The 27445-nt window shown below is 38.0% G+C and overlaps 5 protein-coding genes and 1 long non-coding RNA gene across 11 annotated transcripts; 4 read left to right on the top strand and 2 right to left on the bottom strand.

The window, feature by feature from the left end:
• LOC122142336 lies at positions 1-830 on the bottom strand. The gene is made up of 2 exons (XR_006158542.1): positions 372-830; positions 1-120 (listed from the first exon to the last, which is right to left on the bottom strand). It is a non-coding gene; the product is annotated as an uncharacterized LOC122142336 (long non-coding RNA).
• A 190-nt stretch (positions 831-1020) lies between these two features.
• Positions 1021-9646, top strand: LOC109096787 (zinc finger protein 862-like). 2 transcript variants are annotated; one of them, XM_019110447.2, is made up of 8 exons: positions 1064-1314; positions 2718-2836; positions 2937-3013; positions 3897-4156; positions 4263-4330; positions 4492-4679; positions 5453-5986; positions 6463-9646. In XM_019110447.2, exons 2-8 carry the CDS (start codon positions 2772-2774, stop codon positions 8616-8618), a joined length of 3348 nt encoding a protein of 1115 aa, XP_018965992.1. In that variant the 5' UTR covers positions 1064-1314; positions 2718-2771; the 3' UTR covers positions 8619-9646. The 2 variants fall into 2 exon arrangements, with proteins under 2 accessions (XP_018965997.1, XP_018965992.1); XM_019110452.2 differs by lacking the exon at positions 5453-5986 and having other exon boundaries at positions 1021-1314.
• Positions 9647-14958: 5312 nt separating this feature from the next.
• LOC109059816 (CD59 molecule (CD59 blood group)) lies at positions 14959-18046 on the top strand. Of its 4 annotated transcripts, none has more exons than XM_042752607.1 (4): positions 14959-15279; positions 15783-15864; positions 15943-16083; positions 17528-18046. In XM_042752607.1, exons 2-4 carry the CDS (start codon positions 15810-15812, stop codon positions 17731-17733), a joined length of 402 nt encoding a protein of 133 aa, XP_042608541.1. In that variant the 5' UTR covers positions 14959-15279; positions 15783-15809; the 3' UTR covers positions 17734-18046. The 4 variants fall into 4 exon arrangements, with proteins under 4 accessions (XP_042608541.1, XP_042608540.1, XP_042608543.1 ...); XM_042752606.1 differs by having other exon boundaries at positions 14963-15279; positions 15762-15864; XM_042752609.1 differs by having other exon boundaries at positions 14970-15279; positions 15979-16083.
• Positions 18047-20467: 2421 nt separating this feature from the next.
• Positions 20468-23502, bottom strand: LOC109059820 (ATP-sensitive inward rectifier potassium channel 11-like). The gene is made up of 6 exons (XM_042752601.1): positions 23352-23502; positions 22416-22606; positions 22055-22291; positions 21682-21951; positions 21228-21435; positions 20468-21092 (listed from the first exon to the last, which is right to left on the bottom strand). The coding sequence occupies exons 2-6, from the start codon at positions 22572-22574 to the stop codon at positions 20665-20667; spliced, it is 1302 nt and encodes a 433-aa protein (XP_042608535.1). The 5' UTR covers positions 22575-22606; positions 23352-23502; the 3' UTR covers positions 20468-20664.
• Positions 23503-23546: 44 nt separating this feature from the next.
• Positions 23547-25010, top strand: LOC109059821 (BET1-like protein). Its single transcript, XM_019077005.2, has 4 exons — positions 23547-23783; positions 24030-24115; positions 24203-24259; positions 24351-25010. The coding sequence occupies exons 1-4, from the start codon at positions 23762-23764 to the stop codon at positions 24516-24518; spliced, it is 333 nt and encodes a 110-aa protein (XP_018932550.1). The 5' UTR covers positions 23547-23761; the 3' UTR covers positions 24519-25010.
• Positions 25011-25673: 663 nt separating this feature from the next.
• Positions 25674-27230, top strand: LOC109110168 (cAMP-regulated phosphoprotein 19-like). Of its 2 annotated transcripts, none has more exons than XM_019123208.2 (3): positions 25674-25835; positions 26304-26426; positions 26493-27230. In XM_019123208.2, the coding sequence occupies exons 1-3, from the start codon at positions 25797-25799 to the stop codon at positions 26661-26663; spliced, it is 333 nt and encodes a 110-aa protein (XP_018978753.1). In that variant the 5' UTR covers positions 25674-25796; the 3' UTR covers positions 26664-27230. The 2 variants fall into 2 exon arrangements, with proteins under 2 accessions (XP_018978753.1, XP_018978751.1); XM_019123206.2 differs by having other exon boundaries at positions 25679-25835; positions 26490-27230.
• Positions 27231-27445: the final 215 nt, after the last annotated feature.

The raw sequence follows: 27445 nt of genomic DNA, 5'->3' as shown, positions 1-27445 counted from the left end.
TCTCTCTCTGGTCTTTTTTCTCCTCGTTTGTTCGCCTGACATTGTGAGTGCGTCAGTTGGTTCTTACCTCTCCTGTATTGAGCCTGTGATGAGTCCTTTGTATGCAGTGTTTTGAAAATACTGTAGGGAACATGGGAAGAAATTGATATTAGGAGCATTTGATCAATTTGTATTTATTTATTTTATCATTTTGTTAATAAATTGACAAAGAATATTTGCCTCCCGTTTTTCTTGAATTCAACTTGGCTTTATAGAATGACCAAATGACTTGTGAAACTGATTTTAAGTAAGTGTCAAGCCAATTTGACAATTTTTATACTATTTTATAATATTATTTTACTTATAAATTTAAAATGTGCTGTGGTACTAACCTGTGGGATATTCCTGAAGCAATCCATAGCAAATTTAAGACTCTAGATGTGTAAACTGAAAATTCCAACAACTTTTCCCCCTTGATTGTTCTGACAGCTTAAGAAAATCACTCAAAATGAATGTAATTTCAATAGTAAAGGGAGATTACAGGGTAGTTACAGATAGCGCTGTTGCACAATTCGTCGTCTTTTTGTCATTATAGCGATGTGCATACGGTGATATTTCATTCTTCTATATTTGAAATGATTAAGTATTTTGCTATCAAAAGCTCCATTTTGTTGTTATGAACGACGTTGGCATAGAAAAGGACATTTCAATGTGGCCTACGTGAATAGCTCCGAACAGAATACCCTAGTTTAATTACGGAAATTCAGATAAGATTCAGTCAATGGGAGCTTCTCAAACTGCACTCTTAAGGCTAAAATTATCAACAAAAAGTTTGAATGGATTCTTTACATTAAGTGGTTGAAAAATTAAATTAATTGTAGAGAGCTGTGAAGTGAATGATTAAACTTTATTACAAATTTCATTATTTAAAAAAAAAAAAAAAAAAAGTGAAAACTTGGCACACGACCGCTGCGTAATGCGCGCTCCAAAAGCGAACGCACATAACGCGCGATGCGCGCCTCATACAACTTCACTCACAATCTAACGTTAACTTTCCCTTTCCTGAAATTTCGTGCCCGGTCTGCACAAACACCGCTTTCTTCCGTTTTCCATGTCATTTCCTGTAATAAAAAGATGGTGGTCATAGCGGAGAGAAGCAGCTGACTGTGGTACAAACATTTGGAGATGATAAACTTTGCATCGCCCGGGACTAGTGAAATCCCCCCGTCCCGTCGCGTCGCCGCCGCGTTTCTCGGAGCGGCCGAAGGCGAGGCGCGCCACGGCTGAAGAAGACCACCAAAGACCCCGCGACGCACTGCGTATATTCTATAGACGGTGAGTTACACTCACTAGCCAATGTGGCCAATGAAAATGGCTTCCGAAAGCGTTAGGCACATTGCCAGTTGCCTTGCAGAAGCTAAGCGGAGGCAGCGCGTGCAGAAGCACTGCGTACCGTCATTGTCATCGCACGCGCTTGAGCCTATGTGCAACTTTTACCTCACAATGTTTAGAAGAACACAACTTTGTAGCAGTTTTGTCTTTCAACGGAGCATTGTTGCCCTATTTGTTTTCTTGCACTGGTCTCTCTCGCAGCTCGGGTAGTTTGTGAGTGGCGGCCGGCTCGACCAATCAGAGCGCTGCTCTCTGACTGAAATATTTTGGAAGTAAATTCTGGATCGGAAACGTCAGCAGAACGGAGTCAGGGTTTCCTGCGGTCACTTTCCGTGTTTGCGGAGAGTGTTTTGCGGTAGTCGCGTTTTGTATGTTTTTATGATAGCAGCCCAAAGTTTGTAGCTATATAAAGACCTATAAAAGCATGTACAATTCAAAATGGTATGACAATGTAAAGCCAGCATGACGTCACTGTGCCCCACTGTAAAGGATAGGGACAGGCACATCACAGGCATATACTTTTTCCCGTAATATAAGGATTTTGGGTTAAAAAAACTATATACAATAGGGTTCAAAGTTTGAGATCACTAGTAGTACATTTTGTTTTTATATATATTTTTATTACAAAATTTAACTACTTAATTTCTGAATGTCTTTATTAATTGTGTATGTCATAAAAATGGACACCACAAGTTTGTGTAAATTTAAGCATGATTTAAGAATCATCTAACAAGAATCTTGTGCTTCAATGGTAAAAAGGAGTTCATATGCTTAATGTCAGAAATAGCAGAAATAATTTCTTCTTCATAATGTTTTTTTCTCTCTACATTTTTCAAAATTTAATTTTTTCAAGGCTTAAATAAAATTACAATTTATTATTATTTAGTGTGTATTTTAGGTGCTATGATTGATCCATGTTTCTTCTATGTTTTTCATTTTAGAAACTCTTTATTTTAAGGATCAGTTCTCACTATCAACTAGTTTGCATATTACTACTAGCATATTGGCGGTTAATTAGAACTTATAAAGCACATATTAAAGCACATATTAATGCCATTTTGCATGACCATATTCTAGATCCATTAATCCTAACACATACCTAAACTTAACAACTACCTTACTAACTACTAATAAGCAGAAAATTAGTTTGTTTATTTACTATTTACTTTATTAGTTTTAAAATTGTTTATTGAGGCAAAAGTAATAGTCAATAGTTAGTTAATAGTGAGAATTAGAACTTAAAATAAAAATACCTTAAAAACCTTAAAATAAAGTGTGAAGTGTTTTAGCTAAAATCTCTTAAATGTCCAGTTTTAACAGTATTTATATCCCCTATTTTGCTTTAGTTTTAATATGTCGAAGTGAAACGAGGCACACAGGAGTCTCTCCTTCCTGCCCAGATGGCAGATGCCTGTGCTGTTCCAGAGCATTCCTCCATGGAAGTTGAGGCCGAATGCAGCACCAGGTCTGTTTTACAAAGTGTTTACAATAGCAAACATTTAAAGAGCAATCCCTGTGCATAAAAATAGTAGTAATAAGCAGTTTTTTTTTTACATATTTACCAGTGCCTCAAATGAGAAGTCAATTGAAGAGCCAAACAAAAAATTAAAAGTTGACCATGAGCATTCAACCAGTTTTTGGTGTAAGTATCATTTACTTTAACTTTAAATAAAATTGTTGTGTATAGTGCCCTCCATAAGTATTGGAACAGTAAAGACAAAATTGCCCTGTTTGCTGTGGAGTCAAGAAATCTGTAAATATGATTAAAAGATGAATATGAGACAAAACTACTGAATTTCACATTTTCAATACAGAAGTTCTACAAGCTAAGAAGACCAGCACTTTTAGAGTTGCCTCACAGGTCTTTCTAAGTGATCAGCTGTGTGCTGTTGCATTAATTCTTCAGATATTAAAACCAGGGAATGTGTCGTATCAGTTATATCCATTGCTTCTGCATTCTATGTATTGCATACTATGATGACACACACAAAGGATGAAGACGAGGGAGCTGACTTTGAGAGAAAAGCAAGCAATTTGGATGCTAAAAGAAAAGAAGAAGTCAGTTAGAGCTGTAGCAAAAACAAAGGGCATGGAGAAATCAAGAGTTTGGTAATCACCGGTGACATCAGCAACCAACGACGACCGGATCGGCTGAGAAAAACAACAGTATTTGATGACAGACCAATCATAAAAGAGATGGGATCTGCAACAAAAAAGCTTTTAATCTTTTATATCTGCCTTAAGTTCAGCTGTCCCAATACTTATGTCCACATCAGGTAGTGGGATGAACCCTTAAAGTGCTGTCCTTTTTATTTGGTACAACATGCATGTGTTGAAACAGCTAATAATAAAATGAATTGCAGATGACTTTACTCTAACAATCAAATTCAAATCATATTTGAAAATGTCTTGACTCCACAGCAAACAAAGCACTTTTGTCTTTCCTGTTCCAATACTTATGATGGGCACTGTGTTTATATATAATTATGTTTTTATTCATTGCTTATTTAATATAACATGAACAGTCTGTGAAGAGTGCAAGAAGTATTTCTTGGAGGAGTGCCCTACCCATGGGCCCCCTGTTTTTGTGCCAGACACCCCTGTGGCATCAGGGGTGCCCAATCGGGCAGCTCTCACTGTACCCTCAGGCATTGAGATCCACCAAGATGGTGATAAGGTGGATGTCTGCTGCATGGATGAAAACATACCAAAGGGGGCGCTGTTTGGTCCTTATCAAGGCCAAATAATGGCCTCGGATAAACCCTCAGGGCCATACTCTTGGATGGTAGGTTATGTTGGAAGCTTAAACATTATTTAGCATAGTTGTATGTATTCGTAATAATTTTTAATGCAGGTACAAACTATATTTTAATTTCAAATGTTTATTACAGATTGTTGATAAGGACAACAAATATAAATTCATTGATGGGAGTGATGAAACTACATCTAACTGGATGAGGTAACACCATGTTATTGAGATGACATCCACTTCAGTTAATCTTTTCCTTTTCTTTGTGCTATTGTAATGTACGGATCTTGTGTGGAAAATGTTGTTGTTTTAGTCACTATGGTTATATTGATATAATTGTTCACAATGCTAATTTTATTTATTCCTCTCAGGTTTATTCTGATTTCTTCTGATGAGAGTAAAAAGAACCTGAGTGCATTTCAGCATGGCGAAGAAATCTACTTCCAAGTGTGTCAGAGACTGACGGTGGGCGAGAAACTCTGTGTGTGGTACAGCAGCGAGTACATGAGGCGACTGCAGAGTGTGTCTCGGGACAGCATTGACCGCAACCTGGACGCAGGTGAGACACCCCTCGCTGGTGCTTGAGCCAAAAAAAAGACAAATAAATCTAAACAGTTTTGAAATAGGTCAAAAGTTACTCAAGACTCTTGAACTGGAATAATAATATATTCTTATAAAATCTTATAAAAACAGTACTTTTTAAAATTTGCATCAATTTAAACCAAAACAATTTTATGTGAAGATATTGGGTTTACTGGATTAGATCTGTTGTTGAACACTAAACAAGACTGATACTCACAACAAGATTTGACAAAATTTAAACAGTATGAACTATAATTAAAGTAGTTCAGGCAAAAATTAGCACTACATACTTGTCCCCATGTTGTTCCAAAATAATTCTTCTGTAAAAATTCAAAAAGGCGAAATTTTAAAGAATTCTTCTGGTTGCTGTTTTCCTTTTGATAACCATTAATGCAGGCTGGAAGTTCCAAGCTTCAAAGGGGGTCCAAAGGCATTATACAAAAAATAATAAACGTGATAAATATAATTTGTGCGCTATATTTTATAAGTCTTCTGAAAGCTTTCTATGAGCAATAGACCAAAATGTAACTTATTTCATATTGAACATTTTTGATCAACAAAAAAGTACCCAGAAGAGATGTTCCAGGCCTTCAATGGTTTAACAGGTAAGTGAAATGGGATTTATATACTTTTTGTCACTTGTCCTGCTTTAGCCAACATACTTTTTTCCTAATCAAATTAATTATTGACCACAGATTTTTAAAATGCTGATAGTGTTACATACATTTACCAGAATATTATGTATTGCAGGAGTGAAATTAGAAGAACAAGAGGAGCCCAAAGGTCCAGTGTTGAGATCTGCAATGCACGGTAGACGGACCCTAAATAAGCATGGAAGTGATGAGGCAGAAAACCAGCCCCAGGCCAAGAAAAAGAAGATTGACCTCATTTTTAAAGATGTCCTGGAAGCATCCCTGGAGGCTAATCAGAGTCAGAACAACCCCCTGAATAGCACCTTGTCTTTTCAAAGAGCAAGAACAAATGTCTGCCAGGTTTTCAGCCAGCCTGATGCAGAGTGTAAAGAGTCCATCTTCACCTCTGGATTGGCATCTATGGAACACCACGAGAGTGGGTTTGATGCAAAATGCATTAAAATGGAAGAAACAGAAGAAGAGGCGACTCTGACCAGCGAAGGACCATCAACATCTTTTTGCCCAAACTGTGTGAGGTTAAAACGACGGATCCGTGAGCTGGAGGCAGAACTGCTCCGTCTCAGAGGAAAGGGGCCTGCTGAAATTAAGCCTTTACCACCATCTGAGCCACTTGCTAGTGAGGACCTCAGAGGTAGGTTTGCACCTGGGATGGAACGCTACCATGGATGAGAGCCTTTCAGCAGTAAATATTAATGATTTGTTTTTAAACATATGGCTATATAGACAGTTTTGTCTCATAGTCAGTCAGTTACTTTTGACATTCCTTTGTTGTGTGATTGCCAAATTTGTTGAAATGTTTCAAATGGAAGTGCACTCTTAATTAAAAGTTTTTACAAAATAATTAAGGAGTGTTTTCTTTTTGGAGCCTGCAACTAAAGTTGGTTTGTGGAATTAAGAATGTTTGAATTTAATCGTACTTAAAAATGATTTGTGTTAGTGTATTAGTTGATGTAGAACTTGATGTAGAAGGCGTGCTTATAATAGGTAAAAAAAAAAACTCTGAAACCTTCTTTCATGCCAAAACTTACCAGTAAAAAATCTGAATTTAATCTTGCTTTGTGTTGATTTTCAGTTTAATTTTGTGCTCTCTTTGCTTATTTGTTGTAGACGCCATGACGCCCATCCCAGCGGCACTTGAGGAGGATGATCAGGATGTTGATTCTGCTGATGAATCCATTTCTGCTGACCTCATGGTAGCTACAGATGAGTCTTCAAAACTCTCGGTGGGCTCAGGTCGTCGGATTCGTCGCTTTAAACAGGAGTGGCTAAAGAAGTTCTGGTTTCTCCGTTATTCGCCCACACTTAATGAGATGTGGTGCCACGTGTGCCGACAATACACTGTCCAGTCCTCCCGCACCTCTGCTTTTATTATCGGTTCCAAGCAATTCAAAATCCACACCATTAAACTTCACAGCCAGAGCAATCTGCATAAGAAGTGTTTGCAGCTTTACAAACTTCGCATGCACCCAGAGAAGACAGAGGAGATGTGTCGTAATATGATGACTCTCTTCAATGCTGCCTACCACCTAGCTTTGGAAGGAAGGCCATTTTCTGATCTGCGACCCTTGGCGGAGCTCCTCAAGAAGTGCGACCTCAAAGTAGTAGATCAGTACATGAATGAAAATGACTGTCAGATTCTCATCCAACACATTACCCGAGCATTCAAAGAGGATTTGGCTGAGAAGATTCGTCTTTCACCCTTTCTAAGCATCATCATGGATGGACAGAACGATGAACTCTTGGCTGACACTGTTGCTGTTTATGTCCAGTTCACCACCACTGATGGACTTCCTGCCACAGAGTTCCTTTCCCTACAAAGGCTTTGCGGATGCAACGTGGAAGGCTACCTCCAGGCTGTGGATCGTGCCTTTGGTGTCCTTGGTCTAAGACTACAGGACATGCTAGTTGTTGGCTTGGGAATAGATGGCTCAAACCTCTCTTCTAGTCTGAGGGCAAAAATTTACATAGCTATACGAAAGACAATCCCTTGGGTGTTGTGTCTACCTGTAATGATCCATCGTCCCCATTTAGAGGTTCTGGATGCCATCAGCGGCAAGGAACTTTCTTGCTTGGAGGATTTGGAAAACAACTTGAAGCAACTGCTTAGCTTCTACCGATATTCTCCACGTATGATGGCTGAGTTGAGGTCGACAGCACCAACTCTGTCTGAGGAAACTGAATTTCTTGGGGATATAAGAGCCATCCGTTGGATCATAGGGGAACCCAATGTTCTCAATGCCTTAATCAAGGACTATCTGGAGGTGGTTGCTCACTTGAAGAGCATAAGCAGCCAAACCCAGAGAGGTGATGCTGCTGCCATTGCTCTGTCTCTTCTACAGTTCCTGTTGGATTATCAGTCGGTGAAGCTGATCTACTTTCTGTTGGACATCATTGCTATCTTTTCACGACTTGCTTTCATCTTTCAGGGGGACTATCTGTTGCCGTCACAGGTGGACTCAAAAATTGAGGATGCTATTAATGAAATTGGTCAATTGGTTGACTCCCCAGGGGAGTACCTACACGAGTTTGAGGACAACTTTCGGGAGAGTTTCAATGGTGTGGACCTCAAGAACTTGCGGGTTGCCGAGTCCAAATTTCAGTCCATTCGAGAGAAGATCTGTCAGCGAAGTCAAGGCATCCTGGCCCAACGTTTTGATCCACGCAGTCGCACAGTGGTCCAGGCTTGTAAGATCCTTGACCTGGCCTCGTGGCCTCTTAATAGGGATGGTCTTGGTGCATATGGAGAAGAGGAGATCCTTGTAATTTTTGACCACCTGAAGACTATTCCTTCATCTGGCCGCGAACTCTCTCAAGAAAGAATAGATGCCCGAGGAAGCCTTGTAGTTGAATGGAGGGATCTAAAAGCTGAATATTGTAGTGTGAATGGTTTTAAAGAAGTAGTCAGTCACATCTTCAAATACAAGCAACGTTTTCCTCTTCTCAATCACATCCTGCAGGTTGTCAGGGTCTTGCCAACGTCATCAACATGCTGCGACAAAGGAAGATGCTCGTTGCAAAAAGTGCGCAGAAATAGCCGTTCCAGACTGACTCTGGATCAGATCAACGATCTGCTCACCTTGGCCGTTAACGGACCACCTATCGGGAGCTTTGATGGAAAGCGAGCACTGGACAGCTGGTTTGAAGAGAAATCCGGGAACAGCTATTCGCTCTCAGCAGAAGTGCTGAGCAGAATGTCCACCGCCGAACAAAAGTCTGTGTTGCACAATATGGATATGAATGCAGAGTATTATCCAGATATCTGACTGATCGGCGCCATTTGACTGATCAGCCAACATGATTCCAAAAAGCCATCTCATTGAAAAAAGGGCTGATCGGGACTATAATGTGATTGGCCAAGTAGTTTGACACTGGCCCTGCTGCTAAAATGGCCTAGATCAGCGTCTTCTCTAAGAGTCGGTATGAATGCCTTTGCAGGTCGCAGGCACATGAAACACTTTAAATGTTCATGTAAATGGTTGTGATGTGTTGATATGTGTTTTTGTCCAAAGAGATACTATTTTCAAGTCGTGAGGATTGTTGCCTTTAGGTGAATGTTCGACTGAGCACCATTTCATCAGGCATCGGTGAGTGAAGCCTCATACAGTCTTTTTTAATCTCTGAAAATGTCACCTTGCAAAAAACGATTTTAACTATACGTTCTGGAAAACAGTTTTATTATTATAGCTGCAATATGATTTGAGCAATCATTCTGTATTTGTATGTAGATTTGTGTGTATGGAAATGATATAATAAAAAGTGCTTAATTTTTATAGCATGTTCTTATGCTGGTTACCGCTGATTGGAATGGAAATAGCCACTATTTTGCCATGCAGTATATTCCTAACGTAATATTTTTTTAGATACTCTTTAGTTAACCATTACTCTTAAGATTACATGTAAATCTTGGTTTGATAACATGTTGATGTGCCATAATACTTTATGCAATCGGGCACCTGTAATGTGCAGTTTACACCCAATCTGATTAAAAGATTTCCAATATATAGCCTAAATATGTAAAAAGTTTTCTCGGTTCTTTTAGCATGTGCTAGTGCTTGATTTTTGGTACATCTTTATATGTACTGCTACCGGAAGCCAAATTATATCATAGTTCAATTTTCATGTTTGAAGCAATTTTACTCTGATGCCACATCAAAGCAACAAATATATGTTTACTTTTTAAAGGAATACTCCATCCCAAAATGAAAATTTTGTCATTAATCACTGTAATACTATAAAACTCCATAATTACGTGAAGAAGGAGGCGGGAACCGGCGAACACTCAAATAAAACTTTAATGACAAAATAAACATAAAACAGCGCAACAGCCCCTCACGGACGACTGCCGCGCACAAATAAAAACCAAACACAAAATAAAACCCAGGCCTGGTCCTCTCTCGTCCTTCACTGTCGTCGCTCCTCTTTTGTATCCTCCCGATCTCCTCCGCGGGACTCGAGACCGGTGAGTGGAGCAGGTGTCGCTCATTTCCCAATCACTCCACCGGCCTCGCTTCGTTCCCACGGCTCTCGGCCCCGCCCCACTCGTCACATACCCCCATCGCCCCTCGCAGGCCGGGGGGTACCCACGAGACTGCGCTCTACTCCCCCCCCCCCCCCCCCACTCCCTCCGGGGGGACCGCTCACGGTGGCTGCGGGAACCTGGGGGTAAGGACAAACAGACGAGGTGAGAGAAAAGGAGATGGAAGGATGAGGAGCGACAGAAGACGAGAGAGGGGAGAGAGGAAAAGAAAAAAAAAAATCCGGTTCCCAGACACACTGCCGCTCGGCCTTCCACCAGCTGGGTGAACTCCTCCGTGGTGCCTGGCGGCGGCACTGGATGGCCCTCGGTGGACGGCACGACACTCCTCCGCCGCCCAGTGGACGGCGACGGCTCCTCCGCTTTCGGGCAGCCGGCAGGAGTCCCCCGTTCCCTGCTCCTCCTCATTCTGTGGGACGGCAGCAGGCTCTGGCCCCCTGGCGAACGGCGCCGACTCCTCCGCTCCCTCACGGACGGCAGCCGCCCCTCCACATCGCGGGCGGCCGGCAGCGAGTTCGTCCGTCCCCGGCAACTCACTCCAACCCACCGCCTCGAGCATCCACGGCGCCAGACTGCTACTCCCAGCTCGATGGCACCGCGGATTCACCCCAGCGGCAAGGGATCTTCGGCAGCGCGTCCCTCCTTCCTCCCGGGTTTCGGCACCAGTGTAATAATATAAAAACTCCATAATTATGGGAAGAAGGAGGCGGGAACCGGCCAACAGTCAAATAAAACTTTAATGACAAAATAAATACAAAAACAGCGCGGCAGCCCCTCACGGTCGACTGCCGCGCACAAACAAAAACCAAACACAAAATAAAGCCCAGGCCTGGTCCTCTCTCGTCCTTCACTCTCGTCGCTCCTCTTTTGTATCCTCCCGATCTCCTCCGTGGGACTCGAGACCGGTGAGTGGAGCAGGTGTCGCTCATTTCCCAATCACTCCACCGGCCTCGCTCCGTTCCCACGGCTCTCAGCCCCGCCCCACTCGTCACAATCACTTAACCCCATGTCGTTCCAAACCTGTAAAACCTCTGTTCGTCTTCGGAACACAATTTAAGATATTTTGGATGGAAACCTGGAGGCCTGTGACTGTCCATAGACTGCCAAGTAAATAACAGTGTCAAGGTCCATAAAAGGTATGAACGTCGTCGTCAGAATATTCCATCCGTAATCAGACGTGCAATCTGGGTTATATGAAGCGACGGGAACACTTTTTGTAAGCGAAGAAAACAAAAATAACGACTTTATTCAACAATTACTTTGTCAACAGTCTCCTCTGTGTCTCTCCATATCACTGTATGCTGCATATGCTCTTCTGTATCATCCGCGCCACAAGGATGCGATGTTTTCTTTCAAATCAAAGCTAAATACACATAGAAACAGTACATCCTTGTGGCAGATGGAGTATTCTGATGATGACTTTCATACCTTTTATGGACTTTGACACTGTTATGACAGTCACATTGTGACAGTTAAATTGTGTTCAGAAGACGAACAGAGCTTTTATGGGTTTGGAAGGACATGGGGGTAAGTGATTAATGACGAAATTTTCATTTTGGGGTGGAGTATCCCTTTAATGCTGCATAGAGGCGGTTTAATTAGTCAAATGTTTACTAAAAATTTTAATGATGAACAGAAAATACTTCAGTAATAATACCCCAAAATTGCATCACTGTCTGTCTCAGCAATACTTTTCATCCAGTACAAATGCTTGTGCATGACGTCACCACTAGTAGGCGACACTGTACAACAGTTTACCTTTGGATGAATTATAGCACTATTTAAATCAAAGTCATACAAGAACAAAGTTTTTATATTTTTGATTGTGTTATTATGTGCATTCATGTATTCTAGCAGTGCATGTATTATACCATATATATTTTCCATATATTTTCACTTGTTATTTTTGCCTTACCTTGCCACTTAATTCCATCAATTATACATGTGCAATATATATTTTACACTTAAATTGTACATTCTTAAATACAAGCAAGTCTAATACTTAATAATAATGTTCCTTGAAGCAAAACTGTGGAATTTAGAGGTTTCCAACATGACTGAGCATGTTTTAGAAGATGGGTATGGATTCACCCTTTTTTATTTCTTTCTTAATCTTGTTCTAAAAAAATTCCATATTTTTCAATCAGAACTCTTTTTAAAAATTATTTCTCAAGATCAAAAAAGGAGTCACTATTAGAGATTTGTTGATAATTATAAAGCATTTATAATAGTAACATTTTTAATGCTGCAGTTTATTTTATTCATACAAATGTTAAAGCATCATTATTATCAGTTTAGAAAATATTGTAATCTGTGGTATTCTCAATTTATAAATTTTAAATGCAGTAATATTCAAAACTATGATTGTTCTCACTGTATACATCTGTGCAAAATCACAAAAGAGCAGTTAAATGCAGTTTTCTCTAAAGTTACTTTAACCTTTAACTTTCCACCTGTACAGTTAAGGCCTTCCATGTGCTGCGTTTTACGTTTTACATTTATCAAACTGTAATGGCTTGTTTTTGTTTTAAAATATAGATTTCGATTTTGCACGTCTGAAAATTTAGCATGTTTAAAGCTTCAGAACGCTTGTATTTTATGGAAAGAATTCTTTCAATAAATTCTTTTTTAATTCTGTTTTAACAAATGTAAATTTCAAAAAAGAGAAATTTCAAAAACAGTGTTCTACGCAAAAGATTAATCTCATTTAATTAGTCGAGCTATTATGTTTCAAAGTAGTTAGCTATGTTCATACGTCATAGCACACCAACATCTGGACTCATTTGCAGTAGCAATTGTGTTAAGGATTAATAAGTGAGCTGCCAAAAATCCAATCTTTTCTTATTTGTATGTATGTATGTGAATGCTTTTGAATGTTAAGACTGTTACCTCACAGTGAGGTATGTCATCGAGTGAATCTTCTCATGTTGTGTTGGGAGGTATACGCCATAGCTGTGTCAAAGAAAACATTTGCTCATCTTCAATGGTGAATTCTCATAAAATGAGCCAAAGTCAAGCCTGATTTTGTTTAGCTAAGGCTTTAATATGTATTTTCCTTTAATCAAATACTATGTGTACCAAATGTAAATGTTATGCTTGTCATGTAAACACAATAATGTGCATTGTCCTTATCATGAATTATTATGAAATGTTTTTCAATGTTTTTATCTGGGAGACACCAGGTCTAAGGCCTAAGGAACAAAGTTACTTCTGATTTCAGTTTATTTTCAAATAAAGTATGTGAATGCTAGCTCTATATTTTCATTTAGTTTCTTCTTTAAAAAAATAAATGTCATTTGCTTGGATTCATACACCCCTTTCTTCCTGAAAACAACACTGGAAACTCAAGAATATGAACTACATGTGAAATGTATACCTAAAGAATGTGTACATGTATTATAGAAACCCACTTAAAATGACAGCATATGGAATCTATATTCAACAAATAATGGTTTAATAAAGTTTTTTTTAATGTTATTTCCTTGTCATGGGGATTTTTTTAATTGGTTTGTTTGAAGGAATAGTTCACTCAAAAATTTCGGACAATTTTCTGAAAATGTATTCACCCTCAGGCCATCCGAGATGAATTTGCTCTGCACTGAATGGGTGCCGTCAGAATAAGAGTCCAAACAGCTGGTTAAAACATCAAAATGATCCACATGTAAGCTTGTAAATGGTGCATGATCATACTTTAGAGAAGACGATTTTTCTGCAATATTATGGATAGCACTCATATTTTAGCTGGAAGCAGTGGTTTGAAGTTTGAAACTTAAAGTTGTGTGGATTACTTGTGTATTATAGTGATGTTATTATCAGTTGTTCGGACTCTCATTCTGACGACACCCATTCACTGCAGAGGATCCAAGTGATGAAATGCATTTCTTTAAATCTGGTCCAAAGAAGAAACAAACTCATCTGCTTCTTGAATGGAGATTTTCATTTTTAGGTTAACTATTCCTTTAATTGTGTTCAGGTTTAAAAAAAAAAAGAAGCCATCTTGATTGTTGCATGTTAAAAAAAAATCCTAATATTTGAAATTTAGTGTAATTAACTTCACAGAATAAAAACACATGATCTGTAAACTGAAACCTAAACCACTAGTGAATTTTTTTTTTTTTTTTAAAGATTAGATTAGTCACAGAAACACTAAAATGCTGCACTGAATGCCACAGCCCAAACAAAGATCAAGTGGTCTTTGTTGCTTGTCTCACCACAGCTTCATTGTTCATCTGTGCCTAGATTTGGTCCTTTAAACACAGTCCCATTCCGGCACTGTGGAAAAAGCCAATCATCACGCCTTCTCCTGGATATTAGCACTCTGACATATGATGGATGATTTTCTGCACCCTTTGGTAGCGTAGCAGAAAAGCAACAACATGAGTTCTTGTGTGGGCTGCCACACAAACAGCACCACTTCACTGTGTTTTAAATACCAACAAATTCATGTACAGATTCACAGTTGTATTTCGTGCCTTTTCAGATTGAGTCTGAAATAAAGGCGGCATTGAGATGACATTTGAATTGAGTGCTTCCATGACTGCAGAAAGGCTCTGGGAAATGTGACACAGGCCTTATTGTCAACACCAGCTGCAGCGTTGAGAAACGTAGCAGAAAGGATTGGGTTTTAATTCTCGTGGTCAGCCGTTATGCTGCACGGATAGAGAGACAATTAGATTGAACTAAAGTCCTGTTAACAGAGTCAAGATCTTTTGTTTTGAGATTCTGTATAAGGTCTTTGTAAAAGGAAATTCTGAATGTGCTCTGTATTAGGTTAATATAACCCTGTTCTGGCTGTACAAGATCATCATTTAGCGGAATGCAATTGTTTTTCAGATGCATTATGATGTGTAGAAATCCATTGAATGTTGCATGCTTTTTTTAGCAGGCAAAACGTAACTACATTGTAACTGTGTGTTTAATCTGAATTAGTTTTCTAGTTACTTTCTGAACACCACAGACAATATCCACTTTTAACATAAGAGTGGTTACCGCCATTTGTAACTTAAATATGCGAGGTTTCGGACATCATTCACTTCTAGCTATTTTACTTGTACAAAAAGAGTCCGTTATACTGCTGCTTTATATTGCAAACTGGTAAACTGTTAGCACTTATTATAGGTATTTACCTACAGTGGCTAATGAATTGGAAGTCACGGATGTGCAAGAGTTGCGTTATAATGTGGTCATTAAAAATAATGACTGTTAAACATAATGTCTCGTTTTTGGGATCCGTTTAATCTGTCTTGGCATCTAGGAGAAACTCCATCAATGACATCATTCATTTCGGGTGAGGCTGGGCGAGAGCTCGAGCAGGAAAGAGGTGGCACGAGGAATGCTTTTGGACTGTTGAAACATACAAGCTTGGACTAAGCCTGAATATTTCGAGCAGGGTAAGTGATATTTAATATAAATCTGATGCTGTTAGTTTCCTACAGCTGTCATACAAGTATTGCAAAAGATATTTGAACATTTGTGCAATTACAGTTAGTTTTATTTTATGTATTGCATTATTTAGTTTGTATATATTCAGTATAAACAACATTTATACTTTTTTATATACAGTTTGTATATATATATATATTATATATACAGTACTTGTTTGCAAACATTGTGATTTTTGTTTTAAAGTCTTTTCTGCTCACCAAAGCTGCAGTTATGTGCTCAGAAATACAGTAACACACTAATATTGTGAAACAGTATTACCATTTTAAAAATTACAATTACAGTTTAAAACTGTTTTCTAAGTGAATATATTGTAAAATGTATTTTTCTCCTGTGATGCAAAGCTGAATTGTCTTCAGTGTCACGTGATCCTTCAGAAATCATTCATTTTAATTAATATTCATATTTGCTTTTTTATTTTTTATTTTAGTTTACTGTTGTTCATTATCAGTCTCTTAGGTCTGAAGGTTTTCTCATAATGAAGTGCTCTCTTGGACTTTTTCTGTTGGTCTGTTGTGTGACTCTTAGCTTGGGTAAGTAAATGCACATAATTGTTGGCTTTAGTTTTGTGTGGCTTTGGACATGACCTCAGTGCTTTTTATTTGAAACAGGCGTTAAGCATTATGGAATCCGATTCTCCTCTGCAGGCTCGTCTCTTCGATGCTACAAGTGTGAGGATTACACCGGGGCACGGTGCGAAGTGCAGCAAGTTTGTTCTTATGAGGACGCATGTTTATATCTTCATGAGAAAGGTTTGTGGATGATGTTTTATAATGCAGTGCTACAGATCCTCCTGAGAGGCTTTTACATTTTTATTTATTTTAATAGTTTAGTCTTTGGCACATGTATACATTTTAAAACACAATTATTGTTTCAATTTATATTATATTATATTATAGTATATTATATTATATTATATTATTATCAAACATCTGCAAACAAGTGACCCTAGACATTTTATAAAAATTAACATTACTTTTTCTGAACCACTGTTGAAATAACTACTAACCAATGAAGTTGAGTAGTGTTGTGTAAGTTACTAAGTATAGTGACTTTTTATAACTAATAATAACTATACTAAAGTTTGCTAAATAATCACTTATTAATTCGTAATGAAATGTCCATCAAAACAGTTTGGTTTAAATAAAAAGTTCAAATAACTCTCTTAAAGTGTAAGTTTTTAGTTTGATAAAGTTTTGGTGTTTTAAAGATAGAATTGTTTATACAACAGCCTTCAGATTTCTTTGTAATGAAATCATACTGAAATATTTAAAAGGAAATTAAAATTAAATGCTCCAGAACAAATACATAATAATACAATAATTCTTTACAACTACAGTATTTATTAATTCTTTTATTTTCTAAGAATACAATTAAAGTTACAATAACCTCCGCCTTGTCTTAAATCCCTAAAAGGTAAGATGTATTATGGTTTTATTTTTGATGTGATTTTTAGTGGATGTATGAATTCAGTTCACACAACTAGTACATTTAAAGGTGTTGTATGTAAGTTTTTGACTCTACTAAAGCATAAAAATACCATATTATGTTTGCAGATATTTAAGAAACATGCTAAGTTAACATAATTGTTTATCTGAAAAACAATGCTACAGTCAGTTATTCACCTTTAAAAAAAAAATGTGCATTCTGGCCTGAATGTCTGTCTTTGTTTTGGTTTGTGAAACCCGCCCACTGCCAGTTTACACAATTGTATTTCGGGACCGGGTTTACAGTTGGTGGAAAACACAGCATATTTCATTTCATTCATCATCAAGTGCGCTTGTTCCTGTTGGTGTCGTCAATCTGGCAACCTGCATGTGCGTCACGTCTGGAGAGGGGGGGTCGAAAAAAAACACCTCTCCAATATTTTGAATTTGGACTACAATACCTAGTTCAACCACTAGTTGTCAATCCTACATACAGCATCTTTACATTTTTATAGTATAGTGTATATAGTATTTAATTTCTATATTATAAATAAATTGATAATTTCAATTCTAGCTTAGTTTCCTTTTATTTTTAAAAAATGCTTGAAAAATATGCTTCTTTTAAAATAACATTAATTTAATTAATATAAATACCATTTGCTTTGTTATCTTTAGTTTATTTCTAATGCAATGGCATTCATACTTTAAGTGACTTATTTTTTTTTAAATATTCTATTCTATTCACTAACCATCAGTTCTCATTTTCTAGGTGGGAAGACCATTCGCCGGTGCATTCGTTACACTGACTGTGATAACTCTCGTCTGTCCCAGAAGTTTCCATCGATATCAGAATATACTTACAGATGCTGCAACACCGACCTGTGTAACAGTGGACCAGCGACCGCAGCAAGCATGTGGACCTTATCTCTGCTGGCAGTGCTCACCGGCCTCTGGTCCTGCTGCATCACTGCATGATTTCTCACTAGTGTCCTCGAAAGCTATTTCTTGCCATACCCTTTATGGATATCCATATATTTACAATGTACCATTACTTGTGATCGTTTGGTTTTAACTAACCACTCGTATATCAAAAAGCACTGTTTGTTGTAAACAATTTTTATTCTAATACCATTGTTTTCTGACTTTTTCTTTTTTATTTAAATTGTATTTTATTTTGGCTGATATTTGAAAAGAATGCAGCAAAATGTTTGAAATTTTCAGAAATCACCTTTTTATGTAGTACCTTATATATAACTAATTAAAAATAAACCTTGATTTTCTGAATTTATACATTGTAAATGTTTTTTAAAAACAGGTGCTTTTGTGGTTGCCTTACCCTTTACCATCTTAAATGTCCAATTTCAAACCACCTGCACTGCTTCAAGTGTCCATTCAGCACCGCGGACAGCTCCACTTCAACTAGCCATTCAAATGCAGCACCCAACATACATCAATATAACGCTAAAATGGCTAAAAAGGAGGAATATATTCAGTGAGTGGATTTGAAACAGCCGATTTTAAAATCTCCACCAACTGAACACAGATGGAACAGCTTCACTCACTGCAAAGTCTTTAAAAGTAAAGTCTGCCAGCTGTTGACCCCTAATCCTGTGACATAACATGCCGTTTTCCAAAAAAAGTAAAGAAAATTTCTGGAATTCTTTCGATTAGATGTATAAAATGTCATATACTTTATTAAATATGTAAAATACACAAAAGAAATGAACCCATTGATATGTAAACAGTTAAATCAACATGGAATGTATTCTCTAATGGTCACATTTACATTAGAGTCATTAGTCCATGAAGGAATGTGTTTGAGGAGTTCAGGTCCTCTAGTTCACAACACATAATTGCACAAGCCCACACAAGGTAAACACAATATGTCAGCACTTACTAACTAAACAACTATGATAGCCACATTAAAGGGATAGTCCACCCAAAAATTACAATTTTGCTATTATTTACTCACCATCATGTCATTCCAAACTTATATGACTTTCTTTCTGCTATGAAATTTGGAAGATATTTTGAAGAATGTTTGTAACAAAATGGTTTCGGTTTCCATTGAGTTCCATTGTATGAATAAAAAAACAAACAATATAAGTCAAAGAGAACCAATACCAGAATTCTTCAAAATATCTTTGTGTGTGTGTGTGTGTGTGTGTGTGTGTGTGTGTGTGTGTGTGTGTGTGTGTGCCACAGAAGACATACAGGTTTGGAATGACACATGTGAGTAAATGATTCCTGGTTCCCATTGACTTGCATTGTGTTTTTTATCTATACAATGGTAGTCAATGGAACTGAAACGGTTTAGTTACCAAATGTTTTCTTTTAAAGAATGTTGTTAACTAAACAGTTTCGGTTCCCACTGAGTTACATAGAAGTTAAATTCCATGGAAGTCAAAGGGAATCAAACATTTCTCGTTGCTAACATTCTTCAAAATATTTTCTTTTACATTCTGAAGAAGAATGAAGGTCAGGTCATACAGGTTTGGAACAATCTAAAAATCAAAACTATCCCTGTTAGTCACATAAACACATTGCATCTCATAAAACAAGATGAGAACACAAAAAGGCAAAGAACTGGAATATTTTTTAAATGGTTATGGTATCAAGACCCAACATACAGCCGTCACATGTTTGCTTCAACAGCGGCAGTAATACATTTTAATAGAGGTATATGCCATATTTAATTTGACATGAATAAACTCAAAGCTGTGGCAAACAGAAACACATTCTGTTAAATAGTTTGTGCAGTATTAAGGTTTTTGGTCATGTTTAATTTCACATCTTGAAAGTTGAGTGTATTGACTAAACTTCTATCCACCACAGCCTGCTTTTAATTCTCACTGAACAAATTATGGCATTTACCCTAACTCTGGTCCATATCTTGACTAGTACTGCCAAGATACCACGTATTCTGTTAAAACAATCGTAAAATGCATTATATTGCTGGCAGAAAAGGACCAAATCTACAAGAAATGGTAAGAAGATGTAATCGTAAACAATGCCACAGTTGTCCATGTTTTGACAGTTTACGAAACATGTGTAGTATAAAACCTATTTGAGACTATTATTTATAATATTCTTGACTATTAAAGGGATAGTTTACCAAAAATTGAAATTCTGTCATCATTTCCTCACCCTCATGTTGTTCCAAACCCATTTGACTTTGGTGAAACTTCAAAACACAAATTAAGATATTCTGAATAAAACCTGAAAACTTCTGTCCATCCATTAAAAGTCCAGGTAACAAAAACCAAAAGGTTATAAAGACGGTGTAAAACAAATTCATATGTGACCCTGGAGCACAAAACCAGTCTTAAGTCACTGGGGTATATTTGTAGCAATAGCCAAAAAAACATTGTATGGGTCAAAATTATCGATTTTCCTTTTATGCCAAAAATCATTAAGATATTAAGTAAAGAACGGGTTCCATGAAGATATTTTGTAAATTTCCTACCGTAAATACATCAAAACTTAATTTTTGATTAAATATATGCATTGTTAAGAATTCACTTGGACAGATTTAAAGGCCATTTTCTCAGCATTTAGATTTTTTTGCACCCTCAGATTCCAGATTTTCAAATAGTTGTATCTCAGTCAAATATTGTCCGATCCTAACAAATCATACATCAATGGAAAGCTAATTTATTCAGCTTTCAGATGATGTATACAATTTCAAAAAATAATCAATACTTAAGACTGGTTTTGTGGTCCAGGGTCACATATGGATTTAGTGGTTTAATCCAAGTCTTGTGAGTTTGGAACAACATGAGGGTGAGTAAATAATGACAGAATTTTCTTTTTTGGGTGAACTAACCCTTCAAGCAAACTAGTTAGTAAGTAACTGCTAGGTTATTTCTACTTCCATATCTGAAAAACCAAATAAATGTTTTTGTTCTAATCGCTCATGTCCTCAATTGTTTCTTCTTCAACCTCTCTGCCTATTTCCTCAAGTTTCACTGTTTTCTTTTGACCCTTCTTCTCCTCCTCCTTCTCTGCTTGCACATACCAAGGCTTGGCTGCCGTGTCATCACAGGCCCTGCCACCACCCCTCCTGTAACCACCCCGTCCTGCCCTCACCAGCCCCCAGCCCTGAGGTTTACCCTCGTGGGGTCCACTGTCTTGCACGCCTCTGGTGAGGTCCAGCTCCTTAGCACTGAGAGCCGGCATGCGGACTGGGACGGTGTTTCCAAATTTGGAGTAGTCGACAGAGTAGCGCCCATCCTCCTCTGTCATAATAGAGACGAAGCGCCGACCCCACAAGATCTCCTCTGGTGTGTAGGATGTGCGGGCCTGCATTGTGATGCCAGTGGTCTCAACAACACCTGATAGAACAGAAACATCGGCTCTGTTTCAAAACCTAGTGAGCTATACAAAATCTTTCAGTTTAGAAATGACTGGAATTAATTAATTTATTACTATTAAAAATGATTACAATAAAGAGAATGCACTCCATTCACCTTCCAAAATGACAATGATCTCCAGGTCTTCGGTAGCCAGCGACTGTGCTGAGACCTCGTACAGCGGACTTCCTCTGTCAATGGTGTGACTGATTATAAGCGGAGAGACGAGGAATATGCCGTTGCTCCTGAGAGGGTTTTCCACCTGGATATCTAACTGGCAAACAGGAATCACCTCACCCTCCGCAGTCACTGTCCGCCGAATCACCTGAAGAACAAACATCAAGATTAGGGAGGAATTCAACTCAAGAAGTTCTGGAAAGATGAACTACACTCTGCAGAAGAACCATTCAGTGATCAATTCTGAAGAACATTTCAAAAATTGAAAGAACCTTTCACTTCTGCAGAACCTTCAGTCCAATGGAAGAGTTCCATTGATGTTAAAAGTTCTTCATGAAACCATAGAAGCCACTAAAGAACCTATGTTTTTCAGAGGGTTGAAGATATTTGTCACCTGCAGCTGTATGGTGGCTGAGATGATCATACTCTTTCTCAGATCCCCGACACGGAACATGAGCGTTGGTCGGCCGTTCCGCGGTGCAATGACTGCGTTGCGCGAGAAGATGAGGGTCTCTGCTCTCCGGTTGGCTTGAGCTGTCTTCATGAACACACAGCCCAGCATGATGGCGTTGATGATCAGGCCCAGAATGTTCTGGATAATGAGGACTATGATGGCCAGTGGACATTCCTCCGTCACCATTCGTCCTCCGAAACCAATAGTCACCTGATATTACAAAGATTACTGATATTACAGGTTCAGAAAGCTCAGATGTTTGGTTCTCAGTGAGTCGACAACTGGATTAAAATCCTTCAAGGTTGCTCCTTACCTGCACCTCGATAGAGAACAGAAAGGCAGAGGTGAAGGAGTGAATGGAAGTGACACACGGCACAGGTCCAGGCTCGTTGGGATCTCGAGGCTCCAGATCGCCATGAGCGAACGCTAAGAGCCACCACACCATGGCAAAGAGCATCCAGGAGCAGAGGAACGCCGAAGTGAAGATGAGCAGGGAATGCTGCCATTTCAGGTCCACCATGGTGGTGAAAACATCTTGGAGGAACCGGCCCTGAGAAGCAACAGAATTGAATCAATACAGTGTATTGCATCTGTTGCCTAATAAATACATTATACTACAATATGTGAGCGAATTTAAACATTTGCTTGGACCAGAGTTCATCTGTGCAACGCACCTGCTCTCGTATATTCTTGTGGGCAACATTACAAGAGCCGCTCTTGGTGATGAAGCGCGCCCTCTGTGACTTTGGCCGGATGCGACTGGGTTGTGTGGCATCCTCTGCGAGTCGTGTCAAAAGGAAACCATCAGACAAAAGACCTTTGCGGGCCAACATTATGACAATCTGTGGCTGACTGGTGCTCCACGCTACAAAAAGAACAAAAGAAACGCATTTATAAATTAAATTAATTCATTTTAAATGCAAAATTACATTAACACTAAGGGGTTGTCTCTATAACACTTTGTTTAATAACCTAAAAATTTAGGTCTATATTTAAGACAAATGTATTTTAATTACATATAGATTTCCATCAAGCTGAATTTAATAAACTAATAAACTTAACGTGAAGCATATTTGCCGATCATACATAAATGAAACAAGAATGAGATTTATGTATTGAACTAATAAACAAAAAAAGTTCTAGTATATTATATATAATATTATATTTTATATTAAATTATAGCATTTAAATAAGTTTAATTGAAACATTTGCTAGAATATTAGAAATGTTTGTTCCTCTTTTGCTTGGTACATAATTTCAATTAAATTAGCACATTAAAAGCACATCTAAAAGCACATTTTTCCATTTTATGCAGTGCATTGTATTCGTAAGATCGTACGTTATGGATTCAGCGGACAGCTGTGGTAGTGAGCGTTCAACACAAGCACTGAAATATAACAAACCACACTCTTTTATATCTGGGTGGAAATTTATCCACTTCATATATACTGCAATTGAAAATATATTTAATTTAATGCACAAAATGCACACGCGCAGTTTTACGCGCAAATATGTTCAAATTGAATTATGCGTCAATGTCATTTAAAAAAACAAATAAAACAATAACAACATATAACCAAGGTTATGCATCACAAAATAAAGATGCTTACCAGCACAACAGAGACACGCGCTGTTTACTTCACATCAATGTCGTTTAAAAAAATAAATAAAATAATAATATTAACCGAACAAAAATGTTTAAAGCAAACGCAAGCAGATGGCTGGCTAGGAAGCTTATGCAATCAGACGGAGTCCTTATAATAGAAAAATGAATGACTGGCGGACAAACATATCCCAGAATCCCCAGCGAGTGCTGCTACACTGTACTCTGCTTCGCTGATCAGCGCTTCGCTTCGAGACAAACTTGCGCTGTTTAACACTTGTCAACAATCTTACTGAACGTCTCTGTGTTAGCTTTTGTATAAGAAGTCATTTTACACTTAAAACGGATAGTTTTTAGTGCTGTTCGGCGTCTTTTAGAGTGTCTTTCGAGGTTGTTAGCCGATTAGCTCTTTTGAAGATGGCAGATCCGTGGAATCGAGGTAAGTGACACGTAGCAATATAAAGTCACATTTTCATTTAAACTATTATATTAGTATATCCGCATAATATTTCAATTATTATGATCCCTCTCTGGTCTAAAAAAAAAAAAAACAACAACATTTATTGTGGATGTTGCTAGTGCAAGTAAACTCGAAAATGAAAGTGTCCAGATATGAAATCATGATGTTGTTTACTTTGTTGTGTTGTGTTTAAAAAAAAGCTTAATAAGAGTGAATTTTGTGTAGGACATGGTGCTGTGGATGACATGCTGGATGCTGAAAACAGGCTGATGGCAGAAAATCTGGCCAGTAAAGTCTCTAGACTTAAATCTGTAAGTCAGATTTCTATATATAATGTGATTTAAAAAAATAATAATAATAACTTTGTTGCATTTAAATGTTATTGGTCTGATTCACAGCTGGCGTATGACATTGACAAAGATGCTGAGGAGCAGAACACTTACTTGGATGGCATGGTTGTTGTTTTTTTTTATTATTGTGTGTTGTATTTGCAGTGTTGGCGTATGGGTGTAACTCATCATAAGTTTAACATCCTTGTTTACTCAGGACTCCAACTTTCTCAGTGCAACTGGCCTGTTGACTGGCAGCGTGAAGAGGTTTTCCACAATGGTCCGATCCGGCCGAGACAACAGAAAGATCTTGTGTTACATGTCCGCCGGTTTGGTTGTGGTCTTCTTCCTGCTGTACTATCTAGTGTCGCGGCTCCAGAACTGATGGGACGTGTGCTAATATTGTAGAACACTTTCTCAGTTCTATGAGAATATTTGGGATGCTCTGTTTGGTCCTCTCTTGAGGAGATTACAGTGAAGTGTACAGCGGATGTCTTTCCATTAACAGAGATGAGGAATGACTTTGGCGTGAGGAGGATTTATCACATTTAACTTTATTTAAGCACACCCTTTGTTTACACTATCAAATGTGGTCAATGTCTATTTTTATTCATAATAGAAAGAAGCATGTCATGGACCAATATTTGCTGTTTTATTTCAAATTAATTAAAAGCATATTTTTTCAATTTCCATTATTTTTATATTTTTAACATCGTAGATTGTGTAAGAAAATTTAACTAACGATTTTTTTGATAATTATGTAGATTAAAATGATTTGAATGCTAAACATGATATTCATTTAAAACTGTTTTAGATAAAGCTGATGCCCAAAATCACAATTTTTGTAAATGAAATAATTTACTATAATCTCCTGCCATGTTTCCTGTCATCTGATTGATATTTCATACTTTTATAGAGAGTAAACGCAGTATAATTTTAGTATAATTCTCACATTTCCAGGTCATGGTTCACGTGTCCTTTTGATGTGAAGTCTTTAATTACTTTTTAAAATAAATGAAATGAATCAACTCCATTTGTGTATATATATATATATATATATATATATATATATGTTAAATAAAACAGGTATTTGAGAAATGTACATTTGTACTTATTTTGCACCACAATTAAAACTACATAGCTTTGACCATAAAACAGCATTTCATTATAATCTTACTAAGACACTAAAACAACTGATATTTATATGCAATTTATGTAAGCAGTCTGTTATACTGTTATAAAAAAAATCTCATTGATTTACATTACAGAATCATACTTTTTCACTTTATCATGATGTATAGGCCATAAAGGCTTCATAAAGGTTATATATATATTTAAAGTTGGTTTTAAATGTTTTGTCTTACGGTTCAATAAACTTTTATTTCTAGATTTACTGTCATAAATATTATTACTATATAATAAAATACTATTTTTTTTTTACATGAAAATATTTGACATGTTCTCCTCCAGTCCGCGGGGCGGCGGTGTAGCTCACGGTGAGTGTGTGAGCCGCGCCCTGTTTCTCTCGAGGAAGAACGTTTAGGATTTTCAAGACGGCGGCAGACGGTCAGTGAACGATCTCGTTTAACGGCTCTCTGAGGGCGAATAAAGAGTGTCCCGGGTTTTTTTTGTCTTTTGTTTTCGTTGCGTTTGATTTGCCCTGATGTCCGGTGAAGTGGAGGCGAGCACGGAGGAGCAGCAGGTTTGTTTATTCAAACACGTTTTGTATGAGGCCGTTCCGCATCTGACAATGTGATCGAATTGATTCATTTTAACTTCGTGTTAAAATAATAAAATATACATAAACCTGTCGGGTTTATAGCTGCTAGACCATATAAAACAACCGCTCTAACATTACTTAAAAGTTATTTTTATAGACCTTTTATAGTGTTTGTAGAACAGTTTTCCCAGGCTGCATGCTGAAAACGTTACGTGTTTAGATTAGCTCTAAAGTTTCAAATAAAACAGAACTGTAAATAGTTTTAATGTATAATATATGCTTCTAAGAAGTTTTTGAGGGGGAAATTAAATGCTTGGTTCAATGTAGCTGTTGTAACTTTAACAATTTGACATGATTTGGGGGAAAATAACTATCTAGACTGTATCAGTCTGCTTCCTGATGCTTAAGAATTCATTACATGACATGGATTTCATCCCACATTTAATGTAGGAGATGCAGGACACCGTTGTGAGTCCGGAAAAGGCCGAGGAGGTCAAACTGAAGGCCCGATACCCCCATCTCGGGACCAGGCCCGGAGGGTCAGATCTTTTGCGAAAAAGACTCCAAAAAGGGGTACGTTCAGGAAATGTAAAAATTGAGCTCATTAATTGCAAATAATGACATTGTTATTCATAGCAGCAAAAATACTTCGACTCGGGCGACTATAACATGGCCAAAGCCAAGATGAAGAACAAGCAGCTCCCGACGGCAGCGGCGGAGAAGACGGAGATCACCGGAGACCACATCCCCACCCCTCAGGACCTGCCCCAGCGGAAACAGTCTCTGGTGGCCAGCAAACTCGCCGTCTGACGCCGTTCCTGCTGTCTCCTTTGTGTCTGGTCTTTTCTTACTCTCTTTGTCTTCTGCCTGTAGAAACGCTCTCAGTATACATGTACTGCTGCTACCATCACACTTGGATCCACCCAAACAGTCCGATGTATCGATGCCAGGGTTTAAACAGGGGAATCTGGCCCACTGAGTCAGATCAGCGTTATTTTAGGGTTTCTTTTCCATCACTTTTTGATCGTCTTTGTTCTGTGCTCGTCTTGAAATAAGATCTCCATGAATAGATAACACGGACTGGACTTGAAATAATCACATCCACCTCTTCTGCCAAATCTGTGCCTCTTAGAAGAAGCAAAAGGCCTCATAGACGTCATCTGATTGAGTTGAAGTTCGTTTGTTGAGACTTGCTGTTTGGCTCCTACTTGTTAATTATGTAAACGACCTTAAAACTGTCGGTTTCTCTCTTGTTTGCCCGCACCGAGGAGTGTGTTGAGCTCTTCTCTGGGTTGTGTCGGCTGAGCACCTGAGCTGTACACACGTTTACTGTCACAACTGTGCCATTTGTTTTGTAAATAAACGAAGTTTTGCACATGTGCCGCGTGATGGAGTAGTTGTTTCTGATCTCTGCAGGACAGGTTGGAGATTTGCTGTTGAAAAAAATTAATTATTTTAATTATCTAGACGACTAGCATTGTGCTGTTTGGGGTAATTTGCTCTTTATGTCTAGTCAAACTTGATTCATGTCTTAGTTAAATTAAAATGAACCAAGACTTTCATTTATTTAGCTTGCACTGTTCACTGACTGA

The sequence above is a fragment of the Cyprinus carpio genome, chromosome B25, assembly GCF_018340385.1.
Source record: "Cyprinus carpio isolate SPL01 chromosome B25, ASM1834038v1, whole genome shotgun sequence".
Lineage (NCBI taxonomy): Eukaryota > Metazoa > Chordata > Actinopteri > Cypriniformes > Cyprinidae > Cyprinus > Cyprinus carpio.
Note: the sequence above shows the minus strand (reverse complement) of the source record. Positions and strands in the feature narration are given on the sequence as shown.

What these genes read in the sequence shown, in the direction of transcription:
- LOC109059821 (XM_019077005.2), top strand. Translation starts at nt 23,762, where the DNA reads ATGGCAGATCCGTGGAATCGAG. An exon ending in GGCAGATCCGTGGAATCGAG is followed by an intron (nt 23,784 to 24,029) that starts GTAAGTGACACG and finishes AATTTTGTGTAG; the next exon opens with GACATGGTGCTGTGGATGAC. An exon ending in AAGTCTCTAGACTTAAATCT is followed by an intron (nt 24,116 to 24,202) that starts GTAAGTCAGATT and finishes TCTGATTCACAG; the next exon opens with CTGGCGTATGACATTGACAA.
- LOC109096787 (XM_019110447.2), top strand. Translation starts at nt 2,772, where the DNA reads ATGGCAGATGCCTGTGCTGTTCCAGAGCATTCCTCCATGGAAGTTGAG. An exon ending in GAGGCCGAATGCAGCACCAG is followed by an intron (nt 2,837 to 2,936) that starts GTCTGTTTTACA and finishes CATATTTACCAG; the next exon opens with TGCCTCAAATGAGAAGTCAA. An exon ending in CAGGGCCATACTCTTGGATG is followed by an intron (nt 4,157 to 4,262) that starts GTAGGTTATGTT and finishes TGTTTATTACAG; the next exon opens with ATTGTTGATAAGGACAACAA.
- LOC109110168 (XM_019123206.2), top strand. Translation starts at nt 25,797, where the DNA reads ATGTCCGGTGAAGTGGAGGCGAGCACGGAGGAGCAGCAG. An exon ending in CGAGCACGGAGGAGCAGCAG is followed by an intron (nt 25,836 to 26,303) that starts GTTTGTTTATTC and finishes CATTTAATGTAG; the next exon opens with GAGATGCAGGACACCGTTGT. An exon ending in GAAAAAGACTCCAAAAAGGG is followed by an intron (nt 26,427 to 26,489) that starts GTACGTTCAGGA and finishes TGTTATTCATAG; the next exon opens with CAGCAAAAATACTTCGACTC.
- LOC109059820 (XM_042752601.1), bottom strand. Translation starts at nt 22,574, where the DNA reads ATGTTGGCCCGCAAAGGTCTTTTGTCTGATGGTTTCCTTTTGACACGA. An exon ending in TGTTCTCTATCGAGGTGCAG is followed by an intron (nt 21,952 to 22,054) that starts GTAAGGAGCAAC and finishes TTGTAATATCAG; the next exon opens with GTGACTATTGGTTTCGGAGG. An exon ending in CAGCCACCATACAGCTGCAG is followed by an intron (nt 21,436 to 21,681) that starts GTGACAAATATC and finishes TTTGTTCTTCAG; the next exon opens with GTGATTCGGCGGACAGTGAC.
- LOC109059816 (XM_042752607.1), top strand. Translation starts at nt 15,810, where the DNA reads ATGAAGTGCTCTCTTGGACTTTTTCTGTTGGTCTGTTGTGTGACTCTT. An exon ending in TTGTGTGACTCTTAGCTTGG is followed by an intron (nt 15,865 to 15,942) that starts GTAAGTAAATGC and finishes TATTTGAAACAG; the next exon opens with GCGTTAAGCATTATGGAATC. An exon ending in TTTATATCTTCATGAGAAAG is followed by an intron (nt 16,084 to 17,527) that starts GTTTGTGGATGA and finishes CTCATTTTCTAG; the next exon opens with GTGGGAAGACCATTCGCCGG.